The sequence below is a fragment of the Phaethon aethereus genome (genome assembly GCF_964289735.1).
Source record: "Phaethon aethereus genome assembly, chromosome: 14".
Taxonomy (NCBI): Eukaryota; Metazoa; Chordata; class Aves; order Phaethontiformes; family Phaethontidae; genus Phaethon; species Phaethon aethereus.
This window is the reverse complement of record NC_138590.1, coordinates 18908993-18932405: the sequence shown is the minus strand read 5'-3', so window position 1 is coordinate 18932405 and position 23413 is coordinate 18908993. Positions and strand designations below refer to the sequence as shown.

The following is a 23413-nucleotide window of genomic DNA, read 5'->3' as shown; positions in this document are numbered from 1 at the left end:
ACCCAAATGCACATGATGAATATTATAGTAGTTTACCGCAGACATTCCCGTGCATCACTGCTACACTTGTTTGTGCAGCTTTGCCTTCAAATCAATTGGGGGATCAGCAGCAGCACCAGCAGCACAAAAATCTGCCTGCTCGGTGCCATCTTCCGGCTAGACGTCACTCGCCCTTACGCTGTTACTTATAGCCGGTAGGTCAGGGGCCAATTTCTGCTTGAATTATACCCACACCAGTTCACTCTTCCCAACTTGCTTATAACCGAGGTCAGGCAGCGGCTCAGTACGCATAAGCCAGAAATTCGTCCTAGCATTATTTTACCACACTAGCTGCAAGCCTGGCTGCAAATGCAGCCCCGAGACTATGATATCCAACCCATAAAGGAGTTTTTTCCTGCCAGTGAGGTTACAGAACAGCAAACGACACAGTGTGGCCTCATGGGTAAAAGCAACACAGGCCCAACTCTTTAGTGATGTCAGCAGATCCACTTGGCAAAGACCTTCTTTTTTTGTCCTGTATCAAGTCTTTTGCCATCAGTGAATAAAGAGTTCCCCTTGTAAGTACCTGTATGGCTTTCTGAGTCTGGATATCAATTATGATTATTCTATTCTGCTTAGGCTGTGTCACATAAATGTACTTGTCTCTGACATTGACCGCTGAAGCCCAGAGGCAGGACTGAGTGCCTTCACCTTCCACTCTAGGACAGATCTCTTCCTGAGGGGGAAAAAAAAAAAACAGAAGAGGAGAAAAGGTTTAATTTCTACAAGTTCAGGGCCTGAGGCAGCAAGAAGCTTAGCCTGGAAAAGCATAGGAAAAAATTCTCTGGTGATTCTGTTAGGATGGTATTTTCCCCCTTTCTTTCCTGGAAAACATGAAATAATTATTTTGTCAGGTACCACACTGCAGCCTGGCTCTACCCAGTGACATTAAACAGCTGGACCTCCTGCAAATTCACATTGAATTTAAATAACCACACAGTCTATGGATCTATCTTTTGAAGTACGCCATGGTTCACCAAGACTTGCAGTGCTGTCAGCATTTATTAGCAGTAGAAATATCAATCTGCGCTTGGAAAAAACAGGGATTTACATTAATTGAATCACAGCTTTATATTTTTCATAAAGTCTTAATTTTCAGCTCAGGCGAGCATGCTCTAAGGTGTTTGTGCTCAGGCAAACAGTAGAAAAACAAGTAGGGTCCTACAGTCTACTGCGCCCACACAGAAACTTCCCCTGTTTAAAAGGAACCAAATCCTGCTACTTTGGACCAAATCCTGTTCACAACTCTCTGATGTTGTATTTTGTCTCTGATCCTCCACTCACTGAGTCCTGTGCAAAAGCTTTAGTGGGAGCCCACTGGCACCCTAAGTTTGAGGAGTCACACGTGATGTCACCAACAAGCCTCTGCAGGCTGGCTACTCTTCATGGCTCTTCCTTCTGTCGAGTTGCTTTATTTGAAAGAGCATTTGTGTGGGACCAGGTTATGGTGTGGAAACGAGGGTAAAACTAAATGAACACATATATTTCAGTGAGCACAACTGTTAGTTTCAAATCTTGTCAAGACAACAGCTGGGTCACTTTAAATAATGGCACAACCTCCCTAAGGGGAAAGCGATGAGAGTAGCAGAGCTTGTTCAGGGGAAGAGGAGGTACAAGAAACAACAATGCCAACACCAGATCTGTATCAGAGTGATGATTATGGATAAAAAGATTTCACCTCTAAGCAGCACAGCTCCGTCAGCTAGGTACCTCAGTGGAGACCATGTGTAAGGGTCAACAAGACTCAACAGCTCGGCTGCATTTTCCTTCCTGGCCCTCCAGCCAGACTGGGGATCTATGCTACTGCAAGTAGCAGTAGTATCACTGTCTATACTCACAAGAGGATCTTGAACCATGGCAGCAGAGCCTGACCCAGCCCACAGGGCTCGTGATAGTGATTCTCGCTTTTTATTCCTCCTAAAATTGAAAGCAAGGCTGAGTCCTTTTCTTCAGAAGAGAGCCACATTCTCAGCCTCCCCTTTAAAAAAAAAACCTAAACAAAGAAGTGCCTAAAAAAGCGTTTCTGGATCTGTTTCAGCACCTGCCTTTTATGAGAATTGATAGTTTCACGAGCATATACATGGTGTATGTTACCACGCAGGAGTACGCAGCACAGGTCACTAAAAATAACAGGGCCTGCAGGCACATGTCATCCCACTTGCCATGTTGAGCTCCACTGTGTACGAGCCAGTGCTTGATGTTCACTGACACCTGAACACGTTTCCCTTGTGATATCCTAAAGCAAGGGTTAAGTAAACTCAGTGCTGGCAGAAAATGCTGTACAAGGATGGTGCTGGTCTCTGGTTCAGCGGCAGCAGATGCAGAGGACCAGCATGGCACAACCATCTTTGTGCATTCTTACTTCGCCTCCCTGCTGTGGTTTAACCTGGGAAACTATTTCTCAAGAGCAGAAAGTAGCCCACTCCTTCGCCTACGGAGCCGTCAGTAAAAGGGGCCATCAGTTAGCACCAGCGAGTGATGTGTGCGTCTCTCTGCCATGGACTTTTGTACTTTCCCTACATCCCAATCACAATTTACAGGCATGGATACATAAACAGCTCAAACAGGACAAATTAAAGTCTTTACCTACATTTTCACATGATAACTAGTCAAATTCTCTGCAGCGTGTCAGTAATCCTCCATGTCAGTCTTATAACTTAGGTGGTTTCCTTAATTTTCAAAAGAAGAAGATGATATACCTCAGGGATGCCCCATGAAGCCCACCAAGACCCAACATCACTGTGTAAAAATGGTCCTTTAGCATTAACAACCTTTGAAGAGATTAAGGGAAAGTTTCCCAGCTGTCGGCTGTAGCCGCCAGGTTTAGGACTTACATAACTTGTGAAAATCCTCTCTTCGGGCCTGATGTGTCTCCGGATTTCACATTCGTTTGGCTGAAGGACTGTGATCCCATCATCAGAAAAGACATAGAACATATTCCCAACACTCAGGCCTTGAAGGAGGATAAAGCAAAAGGGATAGGATTTTTTCTTTGGTAAGTATCCATAGCTGTTAGGACTTTTTTTAAGAACTCGCCCTCCTCCCCCAGCAAACAAAATCTGCCTTACATAAAAGTTGGTCATTTGGATGCAGTCGGTGCATTCACAAAATCAAATTTCATGTCACAACGAGGGCTTCAAGGAGTGAAGAGGTACAGACACATTCAGAAATGCATTGCCTTGGTGGTGGCGGCTGCACGCAAATAACTAAGTTCAGGGCTTGTGCATATGCACCAAAGCAGGATTTGATTACAAGGAGCCCCTGTATCGCATTGTTAACTCCCTCAGATTGTGACTTTGCTTTTTCTATGATTTCATTAAAAATAGCTTGCTAATAATTTGAGAACTGAGAGAGAAGCTCTAGTTAAAATTAATCTGAAGGTTGTCCTGTTACAAGTAACTTGACTTCTTGTAACTGTGATGCAAAATGGAAGTGCTTAACATCTGGTCCATGAATTAAAATATATATATTTCTCTTCTTAAACTATCTGGATGAACTAACTATAGCCACCAAAACAAATACATTTTTGAAATCTTGCAAACTAATTCACAAATGTGGAGTAGTTCAGCATTGCAATAGCACTCATTTATCCAACTGGGGCATTCCAGGAGATTTGGAAAACTGGCTGGCTGTCATTGCTTTGCTCTTAGGAGATCGTATTTTATCATTTCTGTCATGCAGAAATGCCTTAAAACACCGATAATTTAGGTGGTCTTCAGCTACATGCAATTGCAGTAACGAGCATCTTTAAGAAATGTTCAGGATCTTTTCAAACACTCTAGTTAGAAAGATCCAAGCATCATTTCATCTTTTTCATACCACCACCAATAAGTGTTTGCAATGACCACTGTCACCCCCAGTAATGTTGATAGCGTACTTATCTGCCAACGATATGGTGATGTGATAATTTGTAATCTCTAATTAATTACATCTTACCCATGGAGAAAAAACGTCCCAGTTCTACAGTTCTGAACAATGTTCAGTGTTACAATTCCCTCGGCTGGTCCTGTGGTGGCAGCTCTAAGCACTGCTCACATCTACAGTTTCACACACCTCTTAAGTGTTTGCAGGACTGAGGTCCAAATCATCATAGGAAAACTTCACACTAAAAACATGTATAATTTGGATAAATGCATTTTTTGACAAATTTGTCAAATACATAGTATTTAGTAAGGCTAGAAGGGTTTTTTTGGTGCTAAAACCCCTCTTCTTGTGCCAAATGAGCGGCTTTAGAGTACAACGTCTCAGCATGTGGTGTTTGCTGTACTGACAATGTTCAAGTTGAGTCTCTCTAAACCATACCACAGAAATACCCCAGTTAGGGTACAGGAGCTGTGATCCTTAAATGTGATGCCACAGTGAGGGATCATGCACGTAGGAAGAAAGCTACCGAACTTCCATCGAGAACTAAGGTATCTTTATGGTCCAAGAGCTAATTTGTTCCGAGTATATTGTTGAAACATTTCATTTGGGCACTTTGGACCAAAATCTGCGCTCACAGCGTGCACACAACTCCCACCTGCTTCAGTGGGATTTGAGTGAAGACATCAGAGGGCAGAATTTGACCCTGGCTGGAACGAGTGCACATATTTTCATGAGTAAAGAATTTTCATACTAAGAAGTGGAAACAGGCAGGCAACAAATCATGACCATTGTGAAGATGCTTGTTATTATTTTCATGCACGATAATAGCGTGATTTTGTCTGATGATCCTATTACAATGAAGGTGTATTTCAGAACTAAGGCCTTAATTAGTCACAAAAATACTTAGATAATAATTTTACCCCAGAAGGTTTAGAGTTAGTCACTTGGCAAGTCCCACCACTTATTTCACAGTAAAATGAATGCAAGTTTTTCTGCTTACCAGTTAAAATATGACAGAAATTACTAATAGCATTCAGGTACTCTCTTTTTTAAAAAGTTTACCAATTTATAGTAAAATACTTTTTCAGAGAGTAATCTTCACACTGATTTTTAGACAAAGCAGGTTTCTTACAAGACAAATCAGGTATTTTATTGTGACTTATGAAGTATTTGCCAAGCCCCGATTGGGGTATATCTCTAAACAATCTCATGGACATTGGTAAAAAAACCTCCATTCTTGATTATACTACTGCAACTCCTCGGTCTGGGGAATTATTTCAGTACAGAGGTGGGCAACGGAGAATTTTGCTCAGTTGTGTTATTTATACTAGCAAGGCAGGTACTGGATTGGGAACTGGGGGACTAATGAGGAGGGGTTTTTTTTTCCCCTTTTTAACTGAAGACATTCCAGGTTGGATGACACAACTAGTTCAAAAACTAAAGGCTTTACAAAAGGCAACATAACTCATCTGTATAACAAAAAAACTAATATAACAAAAATATAATGCCATTAAGAATGGGGACGTTCTCTTAAACATAACAGTTCTTATTTGAACCATTCCAGATGAAGTTGTCTCTGACATCTTTATTTTTTAAAAACTTCAGGAGGACACGTGATGACAACAAGAGTTTCCTTTATTTGAGGAATACAGTCTCCATCTGAGTGTACACTTGTATTTCCCTCCTTTGAGATCAAAGGGCAAATTTGTCACCGTGGACCACTCTCCTCTGATCTCATATTTCAATAATTTTCCTCAATTTAATCTAAATGCTTGCAAGTATCTTAGAACTTAAATTTGGTAACAAAAAGGCTTTCAGCTTTTTAAGTGCATACAATCGTACAACTGATGATTGCCTGCTGGCACGATATGCTCCCTTTATCCAGGTATAAAGAAAGCAACACTCACTGCAGAAATGAACACTGGTATGAAAACAAATCTCTACCTTACATTTGGGCTACTTGTAGCTTTCTCTCTACAAAATTAAAAACTAATTTGTAGATTGAATTAAGTACTGCACGTGCTTCCAGTTCCATGTTTAACTGGCTGCTCATGCTGCGTGCACTCATTTCTTGAGGTTTTACTGGTGCATGGTCTGTGAAAGGTTTTGAGAACAGACCGAGACGGACTTTTAAAATGACCAACTACTTGTGTTAGAACTTTGTCTTGCAGCAAAAGCTTGTTCTACACAAAATTCCGTCTAGGCATTTTCCTAATAGCTTTAGTTACCACAGACCTTGTGGGCATGAGGATGTGATCATTTTAAAGGAGCTCAAGTCCACCAAGCCATTTGTTAATACTGCTCCTTACACATAAGTTTTCATTTTAACGGAATTAAAAGAATACATTAAAATGTAAAAACAAAAATGCCATCCTTCTCTTCCAGCTTTCTCTGTGCCAAGATTTCACATGCTAAAGTATGTTCAAGGGATTCTTTGTCTAGAATGAATGTGCTGATCAAATACTGTAGAACAACACAGGCAGGGGAATAAACCTGCTCTAAAGATACTGAATTGTTTAGGAACATCAATAGTAAATCTGCTTTTACTGCCCGTGTTTTCCCTGTACGTTGCTCATACTTTTATTTAAAATGTGCAAGGTTGATAAGCGGTAAGTCCATATTGTTTAGCAGAATTATAATAAGACTTTCTGCAACGAACTTCTTAGTTGTTCTTTAAACATTCCTATACTACATCTGGTAGGGTTATCCAACTACTTTCTTTAGAAAGGAGCATAAGGGAGGGCAGTATATCAGCAGCCATGTAGCATCACGCAGATGATGCTGGGCTGATCAGATGCACTGGAGAGTTCACTTCCAAGCAGCAGGGAAATAGCAGTTCTTAGTGCCCATAACGCCGTTGACAGGAGCGTCAGCAGTAAAGAGACGCTCTTCGCTGCCGTGCCCCAGCCGCTTGCAGGTGGTGCGTTGGGAACACGCGCTGGAGAGCCGTCTTGGGCGGCTCTGCCACATCTCACGGCCTCCAGTCAGCCGCGTCTGCTGCTTGTACGTGTCCGCGGCCGACAGCGGGACAGCAGGTACGCACCGGCTCTTCGCACACCTGGCCGAGGTAGCACCGGTCACTAAGGGCTGGCATTTTCCTTCTGCCCCTAAAATCCTTTGGGCCAAGCCACGGCAAACCAGAAACCTCCCAGCCGAGGGCATGAAGCACCGCTGCCATTTTGGGTACCAGGATGAACTACTTACAAAAGGGTCTTTGCACCCTCCCAAGGCGGGGTGAGTGCGCAGCCCCTCCTGCAGGGACGACAGGAGGGAGGGGTGTTTGCAGTGGGCAGGGGGATGCGGTCAGGAGAGAGCGGTTTGGACGTGCACAGAGACCTTCCCCGCGGGGCTGGAAGGACACCGAGGTCCCGGTCTCCTCCCGTGCAGATGTAAGAACTGGCTTACACCTGGGCTTCAGTCCAACAAGCTTCCTCCAGGGAGCGCACACCCGGCTCACAGCCCCCAGGAGCCTGAAGGCGGGAGGGTCCCCTCCGTGCGACCTGGGCACCGAACCCACCGACGCAGCTGGGCGAGGGGCTTGAGAGCTCCTCGGGCCTGCGCGTGATGCGTCTTACTGTGCGTTTTGGAAATTATGACGGCACAAGCACGCAGAAAATCAAATAAATTTACATTTCAAGTGCCTCCACAATATCTTTGAGTCAATTAGCTGTTTAAGATGTTTTTTTTTCTAATTTGGCTTCCAAGATACACAGATGTTGACCTTGCGCAGGGCACACTATAAATTGGATCAAACTAGAGATCTTAACTGCCAATTAAAACAAGGAGAAATGGGACAACCTTTACCCTGCATCGATTTAAAGGATAGAGGGAAGCAAGACCTGTTGTGGGTTTTTTTTTAGCCTAACAGTCAAGAACACAATTTTTGTTGGTCACCTAGTAAACAGCAATACGTGCTACTGAGGAGGAAGAGCTTGAATTGCTTGCTTAAAAATGCAGGGTATTGAATTTATGTCTTACTTGTTCAATTATGGTAATTTGGGAGCACTTCTGACACTTGTGCAGTTGTTAATGCAGCGTAAGAATCTCAGGCTACTCACATTGGTGGCAGCTTATATAAAATTCACATTTTTATGTATTTTATGTTCATCTATTATTTCATAGTGGGAAAATGTAAGAAGTTCTAGGTACGATTTATATTACGAGAGTGACATCTCTTATTTGAATAATTTAGCTTTTAAATGTCTGGTCTGTATTTAATCTGGTATCTGTGAAAGTTGATAGAGTTAGTGGCAAGTCAGTGGAGAATGGCCCATCATGGAACTATTAAAGCAGACAAGCACATTATCACTACGACAAAAGAACTTTACTGCAGTACCTTCCTCTCGCCACAGTATGTTTGCAACTGCAGCATCAGAAAATTGGGAAAGCCAGAAAATAATCAGGAAAAGGAAAAAAAAAAGCAATGTCAAAATCTTCATTGTAGCAATTAACTGAATTAATACTTATGTTTACATGAACTGTTTAATTTGTGAAAACTGTAACATAACATCATTCAAATAAAATATCAGGAAAGATAGATATTTCTAAATACATTTGCTCATTCTAGAGACAATTCTGAAACTCTGACATGGGAAAAATCCTCACCTAAATAAAGCCAACTGCAGCCTGTGCAAAGATCAAAGTCTTAGTAAAGAGAAGATGTTACCTTCAAATGTAATCGGAGGTACGGTACAGGCTGTGATATTCTCTACAGGTTCAATAAGCAAACATGACATCTTTCAGAAGCCTGAGACTGGCAGTTACAGCAGCTACACAATTTGCTGCATTTCTGCTTGGAATTTCATGCAACTACGTTCTCTTTTAGGATTCAAATACTCTTTGAAAGTACATCTGTATTTGAATTTCTGTTTAGGGTACATCCAATTATTTCTCAACATATTGCAACTTCCCTTACTCAAGTATTCAAGGGAAAACGACTGATAATTAATAAGAGTACATAAATCTATTTAATGAGGAATAGAATATATTTTCCAAAGAATCACCATGAGAGCACATATTTATGGCTAAGTTTGTCTTCCATTTTTGCTTTACATTAATACCAGAAAAGTAACAAAAATCCCATTTGCACCTAGCCTTTTAGTATGACCATGAACCTAGGTAATCTCCCAAGTAGTTAAACCAGCAGAATTAGGAAGGATCAGGCCTCTGGGAGCTTTTCCACTGGGGCAACTAATCACCTCCTTCATTAATTGTGTTTTGGGGACAGTGTGGTCAAGATAACACTGCCGCATTCCTTCGGGAGACATGCAACTAAGAGTGGCTGGGAGAATATTTGTCTTTGAAGTGGGAGATAATTTCATACCAAGGGAAACCTATTTTGCTGGTTAGTGAAACTGCATACAATTTGACAGACCCAATTCGGGTTTGGAATCTTTTATATCTAAAACCATTTCCAATTTGTTACTTCAGTAAAGATGTTACCCGTACCACACCCAGAACACCTCTGGCACGTCAAAGGCATCATCGTCCTGAATGAGGAGATTTTACCTTCCCCACGCAATCCCTTCTCAAAACCGTATCCAATCCTCTGATCAAAACGCAGCCAAAATTGTCATTACCTTACAAGTGAGAGTCCAACATACCGCATGCAATGGACTGAACTATTAAATTGCATGTATACCACTAAATTTAAATAGACTTTAAAGAAATAAATACATGGGAAATTAATCTTACGGGTCTTTCTTGCTGAATCTTCTATGAAAAGTGAAGATATGTCCTCATCCACTCCCACCTCATTTTTAGCAATGCAGGTATAGGCACCGGTGTCTTCATATCGAACGCTACTGATATGAAGTTCGCTTCCATTTGCTGTAAGAAAGACACCCATAAACAGCGTTTCTCACTGCTGCTAATTGCTTTTACTGCCCTTAATTGCCTTCCACTGCTGCAGCCGCCCAACAGGTTGGCTTCACCGCACAATTTTTCCCCGTACATGAATAGAGGTATTTGGGGATTCTCATGAGAGTTGATGTTTTGCTTCTTTCCATTAGCACATACACACTCTGTGCCAGAAACAAAGACAGCCCCAAGTGCAAACAACACATTACATTTCATTTATTTCTTCTTGTTAAAAAAAAAAGTGCTTTGACTTTAGTGGATGAAAATTCACTTCAATTTTGCAATCTGTTTTTCATCAGATCACCAAAAACTTGGGTTTGGGAGGGGGTCTCTCTACAGCTCCTCCTATCATTTTGCTTTCTGGAGTGGGAATGTTGCCTAAAACCTTCGGAAAATTTTGAGATATCGCACCCAACCATGCAGGAGCATCTGTGTTGCCAACCCTGGTTGAGGGCTGCAATACAACACAGCCAAATTGGGCTGTGAATGAGGAGGTTTTTAATATTTTTACACAGAAATTGCAAATAAATATTTTTGCCTTGCATTGTGTCTGTTGCACCCTCATTTGAACAAGGACCAACAGGAGTTGAGCCTGATTCCTTCTGCAGAGGTGGGTGTAAGAAGATAGGTGACCTGCAGCCTGGTTCTCAGCTGACTTGCATCCAATGTAGTGCTTACACCTGAACAAATAATTTAATTCATTTCTCTTCTGATTTGTACACTTGTACACAAAAGACGAGGCAGTGGAGAACCAGGCACACTGTCTTTTAACGTAACACCCTTACCACTTATATCAATCAATACTGTATTTCCCGAGAAATTCACAGGAGAAATAGATGAAGAGAAAGAACAGGGGTTTTGTAACGCGATTTCCAACAACTGTGGCTTAGCAAAAGTACAAGAACTTCTAGTTTAAAGTGCAAAATAATCCTCCTTAATCCCCGTCTACAATACTTTAATTGATCAAAATTCTGTTCTTACCTAGGAGCGTTAGTTGTTTGGATAGTTTTGGCATGATATCAATGCCGTTCTTTAGCCAGGTAATTCGGGGATTAGGGATGCCTTCGGCGTGACATTTAAGGCTTGCCGACACGCCAGGCTCCTGCGCCTGCGTTTCAGGGTAGACGCGAATCACTGGTGGCACTGCGGGGAACAAGGCATTGGCGAATTTAAACTCACCCACCAGGTACCGGCCCTTGCCGGTAGCTCAAGAGCCGCTGCCTTCAAATGGCGCTGCAGAAGAGGTCCGACCCGAGAACTGGGGAAATAAGCAACGTCCTGGCTTTCAGTGCAAGCTACAGTAACGATTTTTCTACAGCTCAACTTTGGGGGCAGAAAAGAGAAAATAATAATAAGAGTAAGCTAATATACCAATGCCAGGGAGCAACCTCAGTATCTGATTTTGTATTTCAACCGTTCTTGCTTGTTCTTGCTTTCTTTCATTAAGTGACTGACTGAACTTAAGTAAAGTTGGATTAAAACCTAGGGTGAATACCCACATATCTAAATATTAAAGTATAAATGCCAAACCTTCACTGAATCTAGTAAGGAAGGAATTGGAGTTCTTGCCTATTAGAAGTAGCACATTATTCAACATTTTAATTAAATATCCATCAGGAAATAGCCAGTGCATTCACTACCTCTTATTCTAAACAAATAAAGTGTTTATAGATTACTGCTTTTCTGATAGGCTTTCAAAATGTGACTTACCTTGTTTCAGGAAGGTCCCTCTGAACTATTTAATGTACTCAATTGGCAGAACTACTAATTATATTACAATTTCAGACAAGTTCATTGATTTTCAATCATGTTGCCTTCATTGCTCAAATCAACAAGGCTTAATATCACCCATTAACTGTTTCTTAACAATTTACTCACACACTTTAAAAAGAATTTGCAATATTGCAGTATCAGTGAAAAATATCAGTGGGACCCTCCTTCCTTTCACCTCAAGGGACATATCAGAAGGAAACGTGAGGATGTGCCGTATCACAGCTGATGGTATCTGAAGGGTGGTCATGGACTGCTGTGTTTCATAATCAAATGGTCAGCTTTTCTACTAGATTAGGAGATTTTGGGACTCATGATGGAACTGTTGAAAGGTGTACAGTCTGGTAAAACCATGGTCAGAGTCAAGTGTGGGGGCCCAACTTCTTCCTCAAGGGAAATGAGTAACCTCAGCTAGCACTAGTGGAGGATTGGGGAAAATTTGTAGGTTTTTTTAGAAAGCCTGAATGAGTCAATAGCAAATTTCTACTTGAAATCACTGGCTTAAGGTACCTAACTCACTGCTGTGTTTTTATATATTCCATCATTAAGCTCCAGGACTAGCAAAATTAAATTGACTTAACAGTTGCTTTAGAATAAAATGAAATCTGTCTTTGCAGCTTGCTATGGGTCTATATATCCAAATGGGGATAGTTTAAATAATTACATTCATTAGCATATACTTTCCATCTTTAGTCCTATTTTTTATGGGCCTTACCAGAGAGATATGTATTTTACTTCTGTCTTACCTACCAGCTGCCAAGTATTAACCAGAGCTGAGTCATCAGCTTGGAAGGAAATCCGCCACAACAGAAAGCCCTCAAGTCTATTGGTTTTTTATAGCTTTAAAAGCCAGAGATTGTTCAAGTATAATCTGAGAGGAAATGCCTCGGGGCAACTGGAGAGACAAAAAAAATGGGGAGTGCTAGCAAAGGAATGGCTTTAAACTCCACCTCTGCACTGGACACGTGGACTTAGTTCCTTGTCTTCTATATCATTTACTTGAGAAGAAAAGAAAATGTGTTGTAAGATGCAGGGAAGTGAGTAAAATACCATGCAAGTGCTATTTAATCAAAGAGACAAGGTTTGTTTTATTAAATTGAGTTTGCAAATTCTAAATAAAAGCATTTGCGAGCTGTTTATCTTCTCTTCCTCCCATCACTGTCAGGGTTAGAGGTTCTCCTGCCTTCAGGAGTGGGCAGATCAAGCGGGAGGAGAGCAAAGGCAGTGATTTGCTGTTGGAAACGGCTGGCAGCTGTCAGAGCCATCCCTGCTTTTATTCAAGGGACAGTGCCCAGGCAATTCAGGGGAATAAGACTGAGAGTCAGGAGCTTCTGATTCCGTCTACACCTCAGAAGATTAATTTAGATTTCTCCGAGTCAGTGTCTCTAGGCGTGATAGGATAAAGATAGTAATTTTTGTCCACTTTGACAGAATTTTATGAAGGTCCTGCACTTGATGCTTGTCTCACCTATGATTTGCTTGCTACTAGTAACATTTTTAAAATCAAATGATTTAGGAACTGAGGCCCATTGAAAGCCTACATGATTAATTTAGACTCCTAGAGGAGAGGTGGTTTTCTTCCTACAAATGTACAGGAAAAAACTTGCAGCTAGCTACGTGAAAACCAGCTCCGAAGCAAAGCCTACGAGGTCCCGTGCCCCGTGCAGGGCTCTGCTCCTGCGGGGTACGGCCGCCTGCCAACGCCTGCCCAGCTCCAGGTGAGATGGAGATGCCCCAGCCGAGCTCAAGCCCTTCTCTAACACATCTTGAACGGCCAAAGGCACCAGAGCAATTTTACTCCAAGCCTAGTGGTGTTTTCTCACTCACCATCTCTTGAAGGTGCCCATCCCAGACATCATCTATTTATTGCTCTCAAAATGAGCATGGGTTGCTCAGGTTTTCTTATCACGGTTTGCTTTAGGCTTTCCTCTTCATATGGACACTCATGCCAGCACTCCCAGTGACTGCCACAAGGATCATGCTCCCTAGAAACAGGGCACAGCTTCACAAAGCAGAGTTTACTTGCCTCTCTCAGTTTTTTCCCTTATACCACATTAGTCTGCATGTGAGTAATCCACATATTTTACCTGCAGAGCTGAAAACACAATAGATTTATATCGAAAAAAGTGGCTCAGGGGTCCTAGACACTGAATTGAAGTACTGCATGAAAATTAGCTTAACCTGAAATTATAACAAGGTGTCTTTCCAAGAGTGATTAACAAGGAAACTGCTTGTTTTCACCCACAAAAATATGTGGTGCACCTCCATGCCTGCTCTCTTATCATTCTCCTGCTCCTTCCATTTTTAAACTTTTTATTTCTTCTCCCTTGCCTTACATAACTCATTGCAGAGGTAAATTATTGCATGCAACTGCCTTGTGATAACAGCGAACTGCAGAATGCATTTTTATTGTCCGTGCTACAAATTAATACATTCCAAGTAAGCACATTTTACTTTAAACTTGCAAAGATTTCAGCTCCAGACTTCAGAATATATGGATTATCCTTTGCTATTTCCCTTGGTGAATATATATCATTGCTAACCATCACTGTGTCTGCAGCCAAAGGCAATATAAAAATGCTATTATCTTAAGCAAAGTAGGAAAAAAGAGGCATGCAAACAAGAGATTGGGTAGATTGCCTACTACTGCACACTGAGTAGTACCTTACGTGTGAGCAGACCAATTCATTACAATAAAGCAGCTCAGGTGATAAAGCACACGATGAGCACAGATGGCGGCATCAAGCCCCAAAGACACACATTGCTGCTATAGGACCTATATACTCCAGGGCTTAATAACAATTCCTAGATTCATCATTTACTTAAGATGTTTTAATCTTCCCATTTACGATTTGGAAGGAGTTTGCAGCATTCTATGTTTTCTCTTGAAAAGACACATTAACAAAACATTCGTGTTTAAAACATCTCTCTCTCTCACTGGAAAATTTGTCCTATTGGACCCTTATAATTGGGCCGAGGATCAAATGGTTTTTAAAAACTGTTTTCAAGGAATACAGTATTCTGATTTATGCTGATATTTTCCAGAGTGCAAGGACCAAGGAAAATGATGCCCTACACTCAGCAGTCTCTTGATTTGCAAACTATCAATTTTCATAGTTGATTACAATTTTATGAGATTCTTTATTCTCAGCAACTCTTTTTTGTCTTGAAAGTGACAAATTGCTTTTCCTCCCTACAGTTAGTGTATGCTGTACACATTTCCCAAGCAATGCCCATTACGTAGGAGAGAACATCATTTTCCTACCGTTCTTGGCTTCTCCTGATCAAAGATACCAGCACTCAAGATGAATTTTTCATTCTTAGGCTCTGTGCTGCCTTTCAGCACGTTCTTCTCTTTCAAAGACATTAAGGGCCAGGTGTATAAATACAACCCAAACCTACCACATCAAATGTCACACGTAGGCTGCATTCAATATGTGCTTTATCCTTCTTGCCCAGAAGATGTGAGCCAGCAGTTTGGGGCATTCCTCTGGTCTTCACATTTTCTGCCTCATCTCTGCTTGTCAAAATGAGCACCCGGATCTGCCCGTGTTATTTGTGATACCCTGAACGAGCTGATACAAAGGGAAGCACCGCGTGCCATTCAGCAGTCGAGCAAAACAGACCTTCTGCTCCCCTTCAGAAAGGCTGCTTCGGAGAGGATCTTCAGATATGTCTGTCTAGGCTGTGCAATGCTTGACCGCGGCGTCAGACAGCATGGAGTTGCTTTTAACATTGCAGTGTAGCCTCGTTAAATAGCCCAAGCGCATGTGGCTGGGTTGTGTGGCACAGGTCCCGCGGCAAGCGTCAGCAAGGACACCGCTTGCCTGCCGTGGGCCAGCGCGTGCCCGTCTTCCAGCAGGATTTGCCTGCGACGAAGTGAGTTTACTTCCCTTGGGCAAGAAAAGAAATAACCATGACAATATACTGGGATGAAAGCAAGGCTTTCTATGGGTAAACTTTTGATAAATTTGATTAGTCTGTAGTACATCCAGCTAGAGCTCTGAATTCCAGAAACTTCTAATTTTTATCAAAATTGGGCTCTAAGCTTTCTGTTTAAGTTTATATTTCCTAATTTCCTACATTACCTAATCAATGACAAGCCAGCGGAGGCTTGACAATTACAAGCCAGTGTTATAGTCTAAAAAGAGACAAAGGCGAAAGTACGATAAAGAGAATATGCTGGATAAAACCATATGAAGAGGGTGCATATAGCTAGGATCAGATTCTTTTAAGGAGAAAAAGGCAATAAAAGGAAAATATTTTGTAAGCTGGATTCATGGGTCTCAATGGCAACAGTAAGGCAGGGCCCAGGTGGTACAAAAAGGATCAAACGACACTGGAAGAGTTACTGCAGCTTCGAAAAACACTGAATTAACTGAAACTCAGTCTAAAAGCTGGGACCTGCCTGTACAAAACCATAAGCTTGGGAAGGGTTGGGAATAAACTCTTTTACTTCCAGTTGGTTCTTCTTTCTCTACTTTTTGAAATAAACTTGGAGTTTTCTCTATTAAAAAAGAAAAAGAAATTCTGATAATTTTTATAGAATAAAATACTCCTGTGTTTTTGATGTTAAAAGTGTATCTCCCTGGAGGAGACAGGCGAGCAGATACATCCGAGTTCTGGCTGACTTGGTTCTGTCACATTCTCTTACAGTTTTAGTCCAATACAGAAAAGCAACAAAAAACCTCCCGTGTTGAAGATGGGGTTTTTAGTTTGATGCAGACAGACAATCTCCAGCGCTGAACAGAGCTCATCAACTATACTTAGACTCTCAGTATCTTCACTCAATTCAGCTCAACTCAGTTTCTTCCCTCTAGTCCTGTCAAGAGAAATTCCTCAATTTGTCCTTTAAGTTACTAAAAACCAAGAAAGATTTCCTGAGCAGGGCTCTGCCTTCGGAACCTCAGCATGCATCTGAAGGAAAGCAACGTTGTCCTCTCATGGGTGGTGTTCCCCAACATCAATTGCTGGAGGAAGCCACGACACAGGCAGAAAAGGAGAGAATATAGTGATGTGGGCATCCAGCCAGCCACGTCAAAAACTGCAAAAATCCGGTTTTGCAAAGTCTAACGGCTCACATGGGAATATCAGATGCTGTAAGACAAAGATCTCTAGACCTTGCAGTGTCTTCTAGCAAGCCTGGGTTGATACCAGAATGCATGGTGTTTTTTGCAGTATTTAGTGACTACATAGCAACATTAAAAAGCCAACATGGATAGTGGGTTTTTTTGTGTAACAGTGTTCTGGTATTGATAAGAAAAAACACGTGCAGCTGTGGTGTGAAACTTCCATTTAAAAAGAAAATGGGATCTTTCAACAACAAGTTAAATCTAAGTGGCAGGCATGAGTTCAAAACGAAACAACCCCTCCCCACGCTCCATCTAGCTTTCCTCTCATTCTGGTTTTAGTTCCAAGGCCTTTGGGCCTTATGTTCTCACTGATGATAAAGTCTACACTGTTGTCTGCCAACTAAACTCCATTCAGGCCTCATAATATATCACATAATATACACAGGATTAAGTTGTTAGCTTGCATTTCTTTCAACTGCCATTCATCAAACAAATAGCACTTTGAGGAAGGAAACCTATTTCCCAGCTGCAGCACGCACAATCTAGTTATCTACATTGCTGAGACTTTACAGTTTACTATCTCAAAGATGACAAATTATTATGTAGAAACATTAAGTCAGTTTTCATTAAATCAACTGGATGCTTCGTGCTCTCCTCTAGGGACTCGCTGTGGGTGGGGAGCACTTACAGACAGCCAGAAGACCTGAGCTGCAGTCAAACCTAAACCCCACATCCACCACAGTGTTTCTTAAAGTGCATAAATATCCCTTTTTACTGTTTCTCTTCATGTCAGCCTCTCTCTATTAACCTGTGTGTAGCTATCTGCTCTTACCAGCTGAAAGCTCTCCTTTGTAGAGCTCTGCCTACATCTAGAGAAAGAACTAAGTATTAATTTTCCTTATAATACATCCCCTGTAATAAATTTACTGAATTTCCCTGTAATACTAAATACTTCATAGCAGAGTATGTCAAAATCTACCTATAGGGAGCAACGGGTTACCCTGTCTCCTATTCTGGAGATACTGCTGGTCATACCAGCACATGTAAATATGGCTTTACAACGATTTTGCTGCATGGGCAGGTCCCTCAATGAAATGCCGGTTTAAACTAATGTAATTTTAAACTAAACCCGACTGACTGAGTTTGAGGTCAGGAGAAAAATAGAAAACGCTTGAATAGAAGTTCCACCAGGTGCAAATGTGGTCCAGGGGATGGAGGTGAATGAGGATGCTGAATATGGCCCGTGTGATTCTCTCACCTGTAAAATGGTTTGCCCTCATTTCGCAACCCAGCGGGCCATATCTTTAGCCAGTGTAAATAGCCCTCAGTGAACCAACCTGACTACAACCAGGTATTAATCTGACACACAGCTGGGAGTTAGATAGCTAGTTTTAGGAACAACGTGCTGTATTTATTTAAATATCCTGGGCTATTTTATGCAACAGAAATGACTTTCTGGAAGAAGAAATTATTGAATCAACGCTTCTGTTGACAAAAGTCTAAGAGGTGCTTTGAAACACTGCTCTTAGCTCTATGGAAATGTTATCGACAGCTTGTTTTACAGTTAGGATACCTGCTGAAGCCCAGGTGATTATACAAGTCCCCCCTTGGTACCTTTCTTTTTGACTGCCTGTGTGATAGCACGAGTGAGCAAACCCTGAGCTGCATTCGCTCTCGTACAGAGGCAATTCGGTGCGTGGCTTTTCACGTCTACGCAAATGAGATTAACACGCAACTCTGCTTGCAGGAACGTTTTCATGGATTGTCATATATGCCATTTACTAACCATTCACCTGAAGGACGTGGGTCTGATACAGCTCTTCATAGCCGTAGGCATGACAGGTGTAATTGCCCATGTGAATAGTTGTTACCTTGGTGATGTAGAGGGAATCGTCTTCTCCAAAATCCTGTATGGAACAAAAGACAAGAAAGGTGCCTCATTATTTAGTAAAAATATTTTAAACACCACATGAAGGGAGACTACCTGTTCAGTGGTTTTGATAAGCTTTGCAGCTTGGGAACACAGCTTGAATTTTGAACAGTAAGTTTTAAAGTTCAGGAATCAAGATGCAGGGAGAAAATGGGTGGCAATTTGAGAGTAAGGCAAAGTAACTCATCTGAGAATATGAACTTTTGTGCTGGTTGCTAACAAGGTGCTCTTTGCACATAAAAAAGATGGCAATCTCCAGCTGTTTAATTTATGGGGGCATTTAGTATTTACCTGTTAACCTCAGATGCATAAAATGCTAACTTCTGGGTGGGTTAAGGTTTCCTTTATCGATGCCGGTTCTCAGAAAATGCACCATAACCTTGAGACTTGACGAGAAAGAACTGAAACGGTTTGTTGCGTATCTCAGACAATATCCCAGGCAGGAGACAAGGAAGAAGACAAAAAGTATTTTCTCAGAGAAACTTGTTTTGATCTGTAACTGCTTGACAAGTACCTTTCTTTATCCACTTCATCTTCCTAGATCTGCTCTTGCATTACTTCAATTTTTGATTACAGATGGGGAGAATATGAGTTAGTAGAGAGGTTTTGGCACTTGAATATGTTGCACATGTGCCCTGATTAAGAATTTATTTCAAATTATAGTGAACAGAACCACAGCACTGACGGGTACACAAAGCAGCTTCTCCTGTTACTCCATTAACGTTCAGACTTCTGCAGCTCCCAAATGTTTGTACTTCTATGCAAACCCAGAAGGATACCTGTATAAAACAGTTTATGAGTTTAAAGAATGACTTTTCTTTAACTAGCTCCATGTGTGAAGCATGCTAAACAAAGCTCTTTGCAGAATTTCACTGAAAAAGTATGGTAAAATTCAACTTAGAATCTGGGTGGCACATATCCGGTTGCAGGGTGAGTGCTGAAGAGTGGTTTTGCTCGTGAAAACCCAAGGACTTTTTTTTCAAACTTCCAGTGTGTAGGTAGAAAGGCAGCCTGCAGCCAAGGCGTGTACAGGGAAAGCCACCCCACAAAGTCGTGCCTGATGCCACCCTTGTGCAGCATGGCCTCGAGGAGTGAAATGGAAGCGCAGCACCGCAGCGCGGTGAGGAGGTGAAAACTCAGCGTAGACAACATAAAATAGGAAATGCAAATTTTCTCTGCTGGTTGGGAGTCAGGAACTTGGGTTCCAGTTTCTTTGCGATGAAGAAAGGCAATCTGCGCACAGAGGTACTGACGCCGCTCCCTTTCCCTGCTGCGCCCAAGGCATGTCCAACGCTACAAGGAACCATCCTCATCCGCGCTGTTACTGCCAACCCCCCACCAGGTGCTCGGAAATGATGAGCAAGAGTTGTTTGATCATCGGATGGGCTGCTTTCTAAACCAAAACCATTTGGGGCTCCTTATATCTCACATTTCCTGCCTCTTCAGGGTGCATCTGCTTTACAGTTTGAAGCTTTCCTTTCCAGCCATGGCACTTTGAACATTTTTTGAAGGAAGTTGCAATTCTGAGGCAGACTTGCAAGGCCAGCTGGCCCCCTTAAAGAACAGTACAAAGTAGCCCGTCTCTTGCTGGCACTACTTCTGCTGGCTCTTGAATCCTCTGCAGTAACTTCTGTCTGGCACCGGAGAAATGTCTCCATGCCTCTCCTCCCAGCGGCCGGCCAGTTCTGGCAGGAGGGGAGGGAAGTTTGGGAACTCGCCTAGTTTTTAGACATGTTACAAGGCAGGATGAGAGTGAGCACTGAGAAATACAGAGTTGACAGGCAGGACAACAACCCTTCCCAATGCTCAGACCTTGACCCGAGAGGGGACAGACGATGACAGCCCTGGTTCTGCTACCTGCTACCCTAAGGCATGTGCTGCCCTGATGAGCAAATACATGAATGTTTATAAAGAATAAGAGTAAACCCATAGCTGTTCCTGAAATTCATTATCTATACTCAAAAGCATCTCAGATATTACTGCCACCTTAGGTGTCAGGCAGATTTGGCATCTACACTAGGGGATAAGCTGGTTAAGCTACCCAGTACAAACATCTACTCCAAAATTCCCATTTCGAACATTTGCCTGTTTTCTGGTCAGTTAGATCTTTCCTGACGGAAAACAAAGACGCATGAATAACTGCAAACAGAAGAGATACCAATCCTGTTCAAATGGTATTTGCATGAGACAGAGAAAGCGGTTGCGGTGGAGGGGACTTAATAACAGTTTTTAAAGTTAATCCTAAAGCAACTCAAATTGAGTTTAGGTCAATAAAAGCAGGCTGGCTACTTTTATGGAATGATTTATAAGGAGTTGTGGAAAAACAGGACAATAAAATCTTCTTTGTTTTAAGTATGTTGCTTCCTTTAAGATATCTCAGAAAAATATTATGAATGCTTGATTTGTGCTCTGTAATTGTCTTTTTATGGGAGATCTGTTTTTTCCAATGCATACAAATGTATTAATATAAGTAAAGACCCTTGCAAAAACAAACTGATGCAAGATCACGGTATTATTCTCTTCCCCTCCAAATGCGTTTTTCTTGTAAAGAGAAGCTTATATTGGTAAAAGCATGGTTTATGACTTTTAAAAACTCTTTTCTGACTTCTAGCACTTAAGGAAGGTTATCAAAGATTATGTAGGTTAACACCGTATCATTTATGACAGGCATAGAAGGAAATTATCTGCCCTGCATTAGAACTTGCACACACAAAGTAAATTCACATAAGAGTACAACATTATTAAGAAAGGCCAGTATTAGATGCAGGAAGGAAAAAGTGATTATGAAATTTAGGTTCAATACTGAACCTTTTGTGGCTACAAAAAGAACACTGAATTCTGTAACAAATTAATGACTCTTTTCATGTCTTTGTTTATTGCAGCTCACGGCTTCTCCTTATGTTTCCCTGTGGATGCAATTAGTACATTAGGATTTCACAGCTATGTTTTATATATATGCACGCAGTCTTACGCACAAGCACTTTCTGTGTATATTTTATAAAGGTATATTTGGAAGCGCTGTAAAAACCCAAGCCCCAGAGCATTAGGAAATGATGAGTCTTTGATTACTTAACAGCCTCTAACTCTACATCTCACCCCCGTCTCCGGCAGGAGCCCTGCGGCGCGGCGCGAAGCCGTCCCAGGCAGCCCCGCTCTCTGGCTGCGCGGCCGGTCGCTCCCCACCGCCACTGGGAGCTCGTCCAAGCTGCTCCGATGCATCTCTTGCCACTGCCACCGCATTAAGCGGGGTGTAAGTTAACACCGACAGCGTGTTTAGCTGCTCTTTCGGTTTGCTGGGGTGCAGTCCTCGACGGGGAGCGACGCCGTAGCGCTGCGTGCCAGTTTATCAAGCTGAGAAGGGAGTGCGGGTCAACAAGGACTTCTTGCCTCTCAGAAATGTGTACCGGGCAAGTGGGAGATCTTCAAACAAAAGTTCTCAGAAACCGTTTAGCACAAAACATTTTTAGACCCAGGTTCTGCGCTCCATCCCTCCATCCCAACACGCACGTGTAAGCTTGCTGGGAGAACTGGCAGGGGAGAGGATGGGGTGAGCAGGGGGAACGGGAAGAATTCATGCTAGAAAAAGTCAGAGAAAACATTTCTTGTGTGCTTTGACTTTTTTTCAGATGGTTTTTCCTTGCAGAGACAGGTTTCCATGTTGCCACGAGCCTGAAAGCAGTCAGAGGGAACCATAAACATCTATAAAAATGATGTAACGCAACTCTTCTCTCCCTAAAACTGCCCTACCCTTAAAGCAGAGTATCTCCTACCCCCAGCAACACCAAGAGTCAACTGAAAAGGCATTTTTGTGTATCGTCCCATGAAAAAGGATATAGAACCAAGAGAAAGGCAAAAAAGTAAATTGTGGACACTGTTTTCCTCCTTTGCCACTGAAGGGGAATTTTCTTGTGAAGAGGAAGAAACAGAAGTGATGAAAATGTATTGAACAAGAGGCAGAAACCATTTTAACCCCCACAAACTGATGAGCCTTGCATCAAAGCAGCCAGATAAGGATAAGGTGTTCCTCACCTCTATTTTATGAATTTCATTATAAAATAACGTGACATGTTCTGGTAAAAAAAAAAAAAAATTCAGCAAGCTGTGCTTATAATTGATAAGGTCGACTAGTGGCAGGTGATAAATTGACTTCTCCAGCAGTTTGTCTCATGTTTTCTCTCTCTTTTTGGAATAAAACGTTCTCTGCCCTTCATGAGCTTCTTTTATGTCTTCCAGTTACCCTTCAAATAAAGGACTGATTAAGCGACCTCAGAATATGTTTTAACTTTTCAAGAATGAGAAAATGCATCACCTTGCATTTTAAATTGATAACAGCTCAGTAATCTAAAAGAAAAAAGAAGTTGCTACTGCACACAGTCAATTTGAAAAAATAACACAGCAGATCCTAGAAAATGGGTACGTACTTTTTTCTGTACTGTATTTCCCTTCCATCACTACTGATTACCCAAGGCATCGGTCTCTCCAAACAGAAGATTTTTCATATTTATTTATCCCATTCCTCCCTTCTAATGCATTCCTTGGTCATGCAATCTGCCGTGGCTCGGAGACACTGCGCTTAGAAACGTGTAAAACATTGCATATTGCTTGTAAATCTTGTTCACGTTCTATCTCAAGCGAAATCCAATATGTGATCGTAATGCCACAAATCTCCTGCTCTGACACCCGGGAACGCAGCCGGCGGAGAGGGAGCCCACATTAACCCGGGGCTGCCGAGCCGCGGGCGACGCCAGCGGGTGCGGGGCACCGGCCGCCCGCCTTTTCTCCCCATTTCAGGTGCTTTTTCATGAAGGCTTCTAACACGATGTGGAGTTGTTCCAGAACAGAAACGTATTTAAAACCCTTTAAATTTTTTGGCAAAGAG

At 42.0% G+C, this 23413-nt stretch overlaps 1 protein-coding gene across 1 annotated transcript in view; it reads right to left on the bottom strand.

Annotated features, from left to right (window-relative positions):
* The window catches only part of FSTL4 (follistatin like 4), a gene marked incomplete at its 5' end in the record, with an annotated part of 234488 nt that overhangs the window by 7393 nt on the left and 203682 nt on the right, over positions 1-23413 (bottom strand). Inside the window, 6 exons of the mRNA XM_082006204.1 lie at positions 566-715; positions 2874-2992; positions 8240-8266; positions 9598-9732; positions 10744-10905; positions 18391-18511. Of these exons, the coding sequence (XP_081862330.1) occupies positions 566-715; positions 2874-2992; positions 8240-8266; positions 9598-9732; positions 10744-10905; positions 18391-18511 (714 nt within the window). The remainder of the gene's footprint in view (positions 1-565; positions 716-2873; positions 2993-8239; positions 8267-9597; positions 9733-10743; positions 10906-18390; positions 18512-23413) is intronic.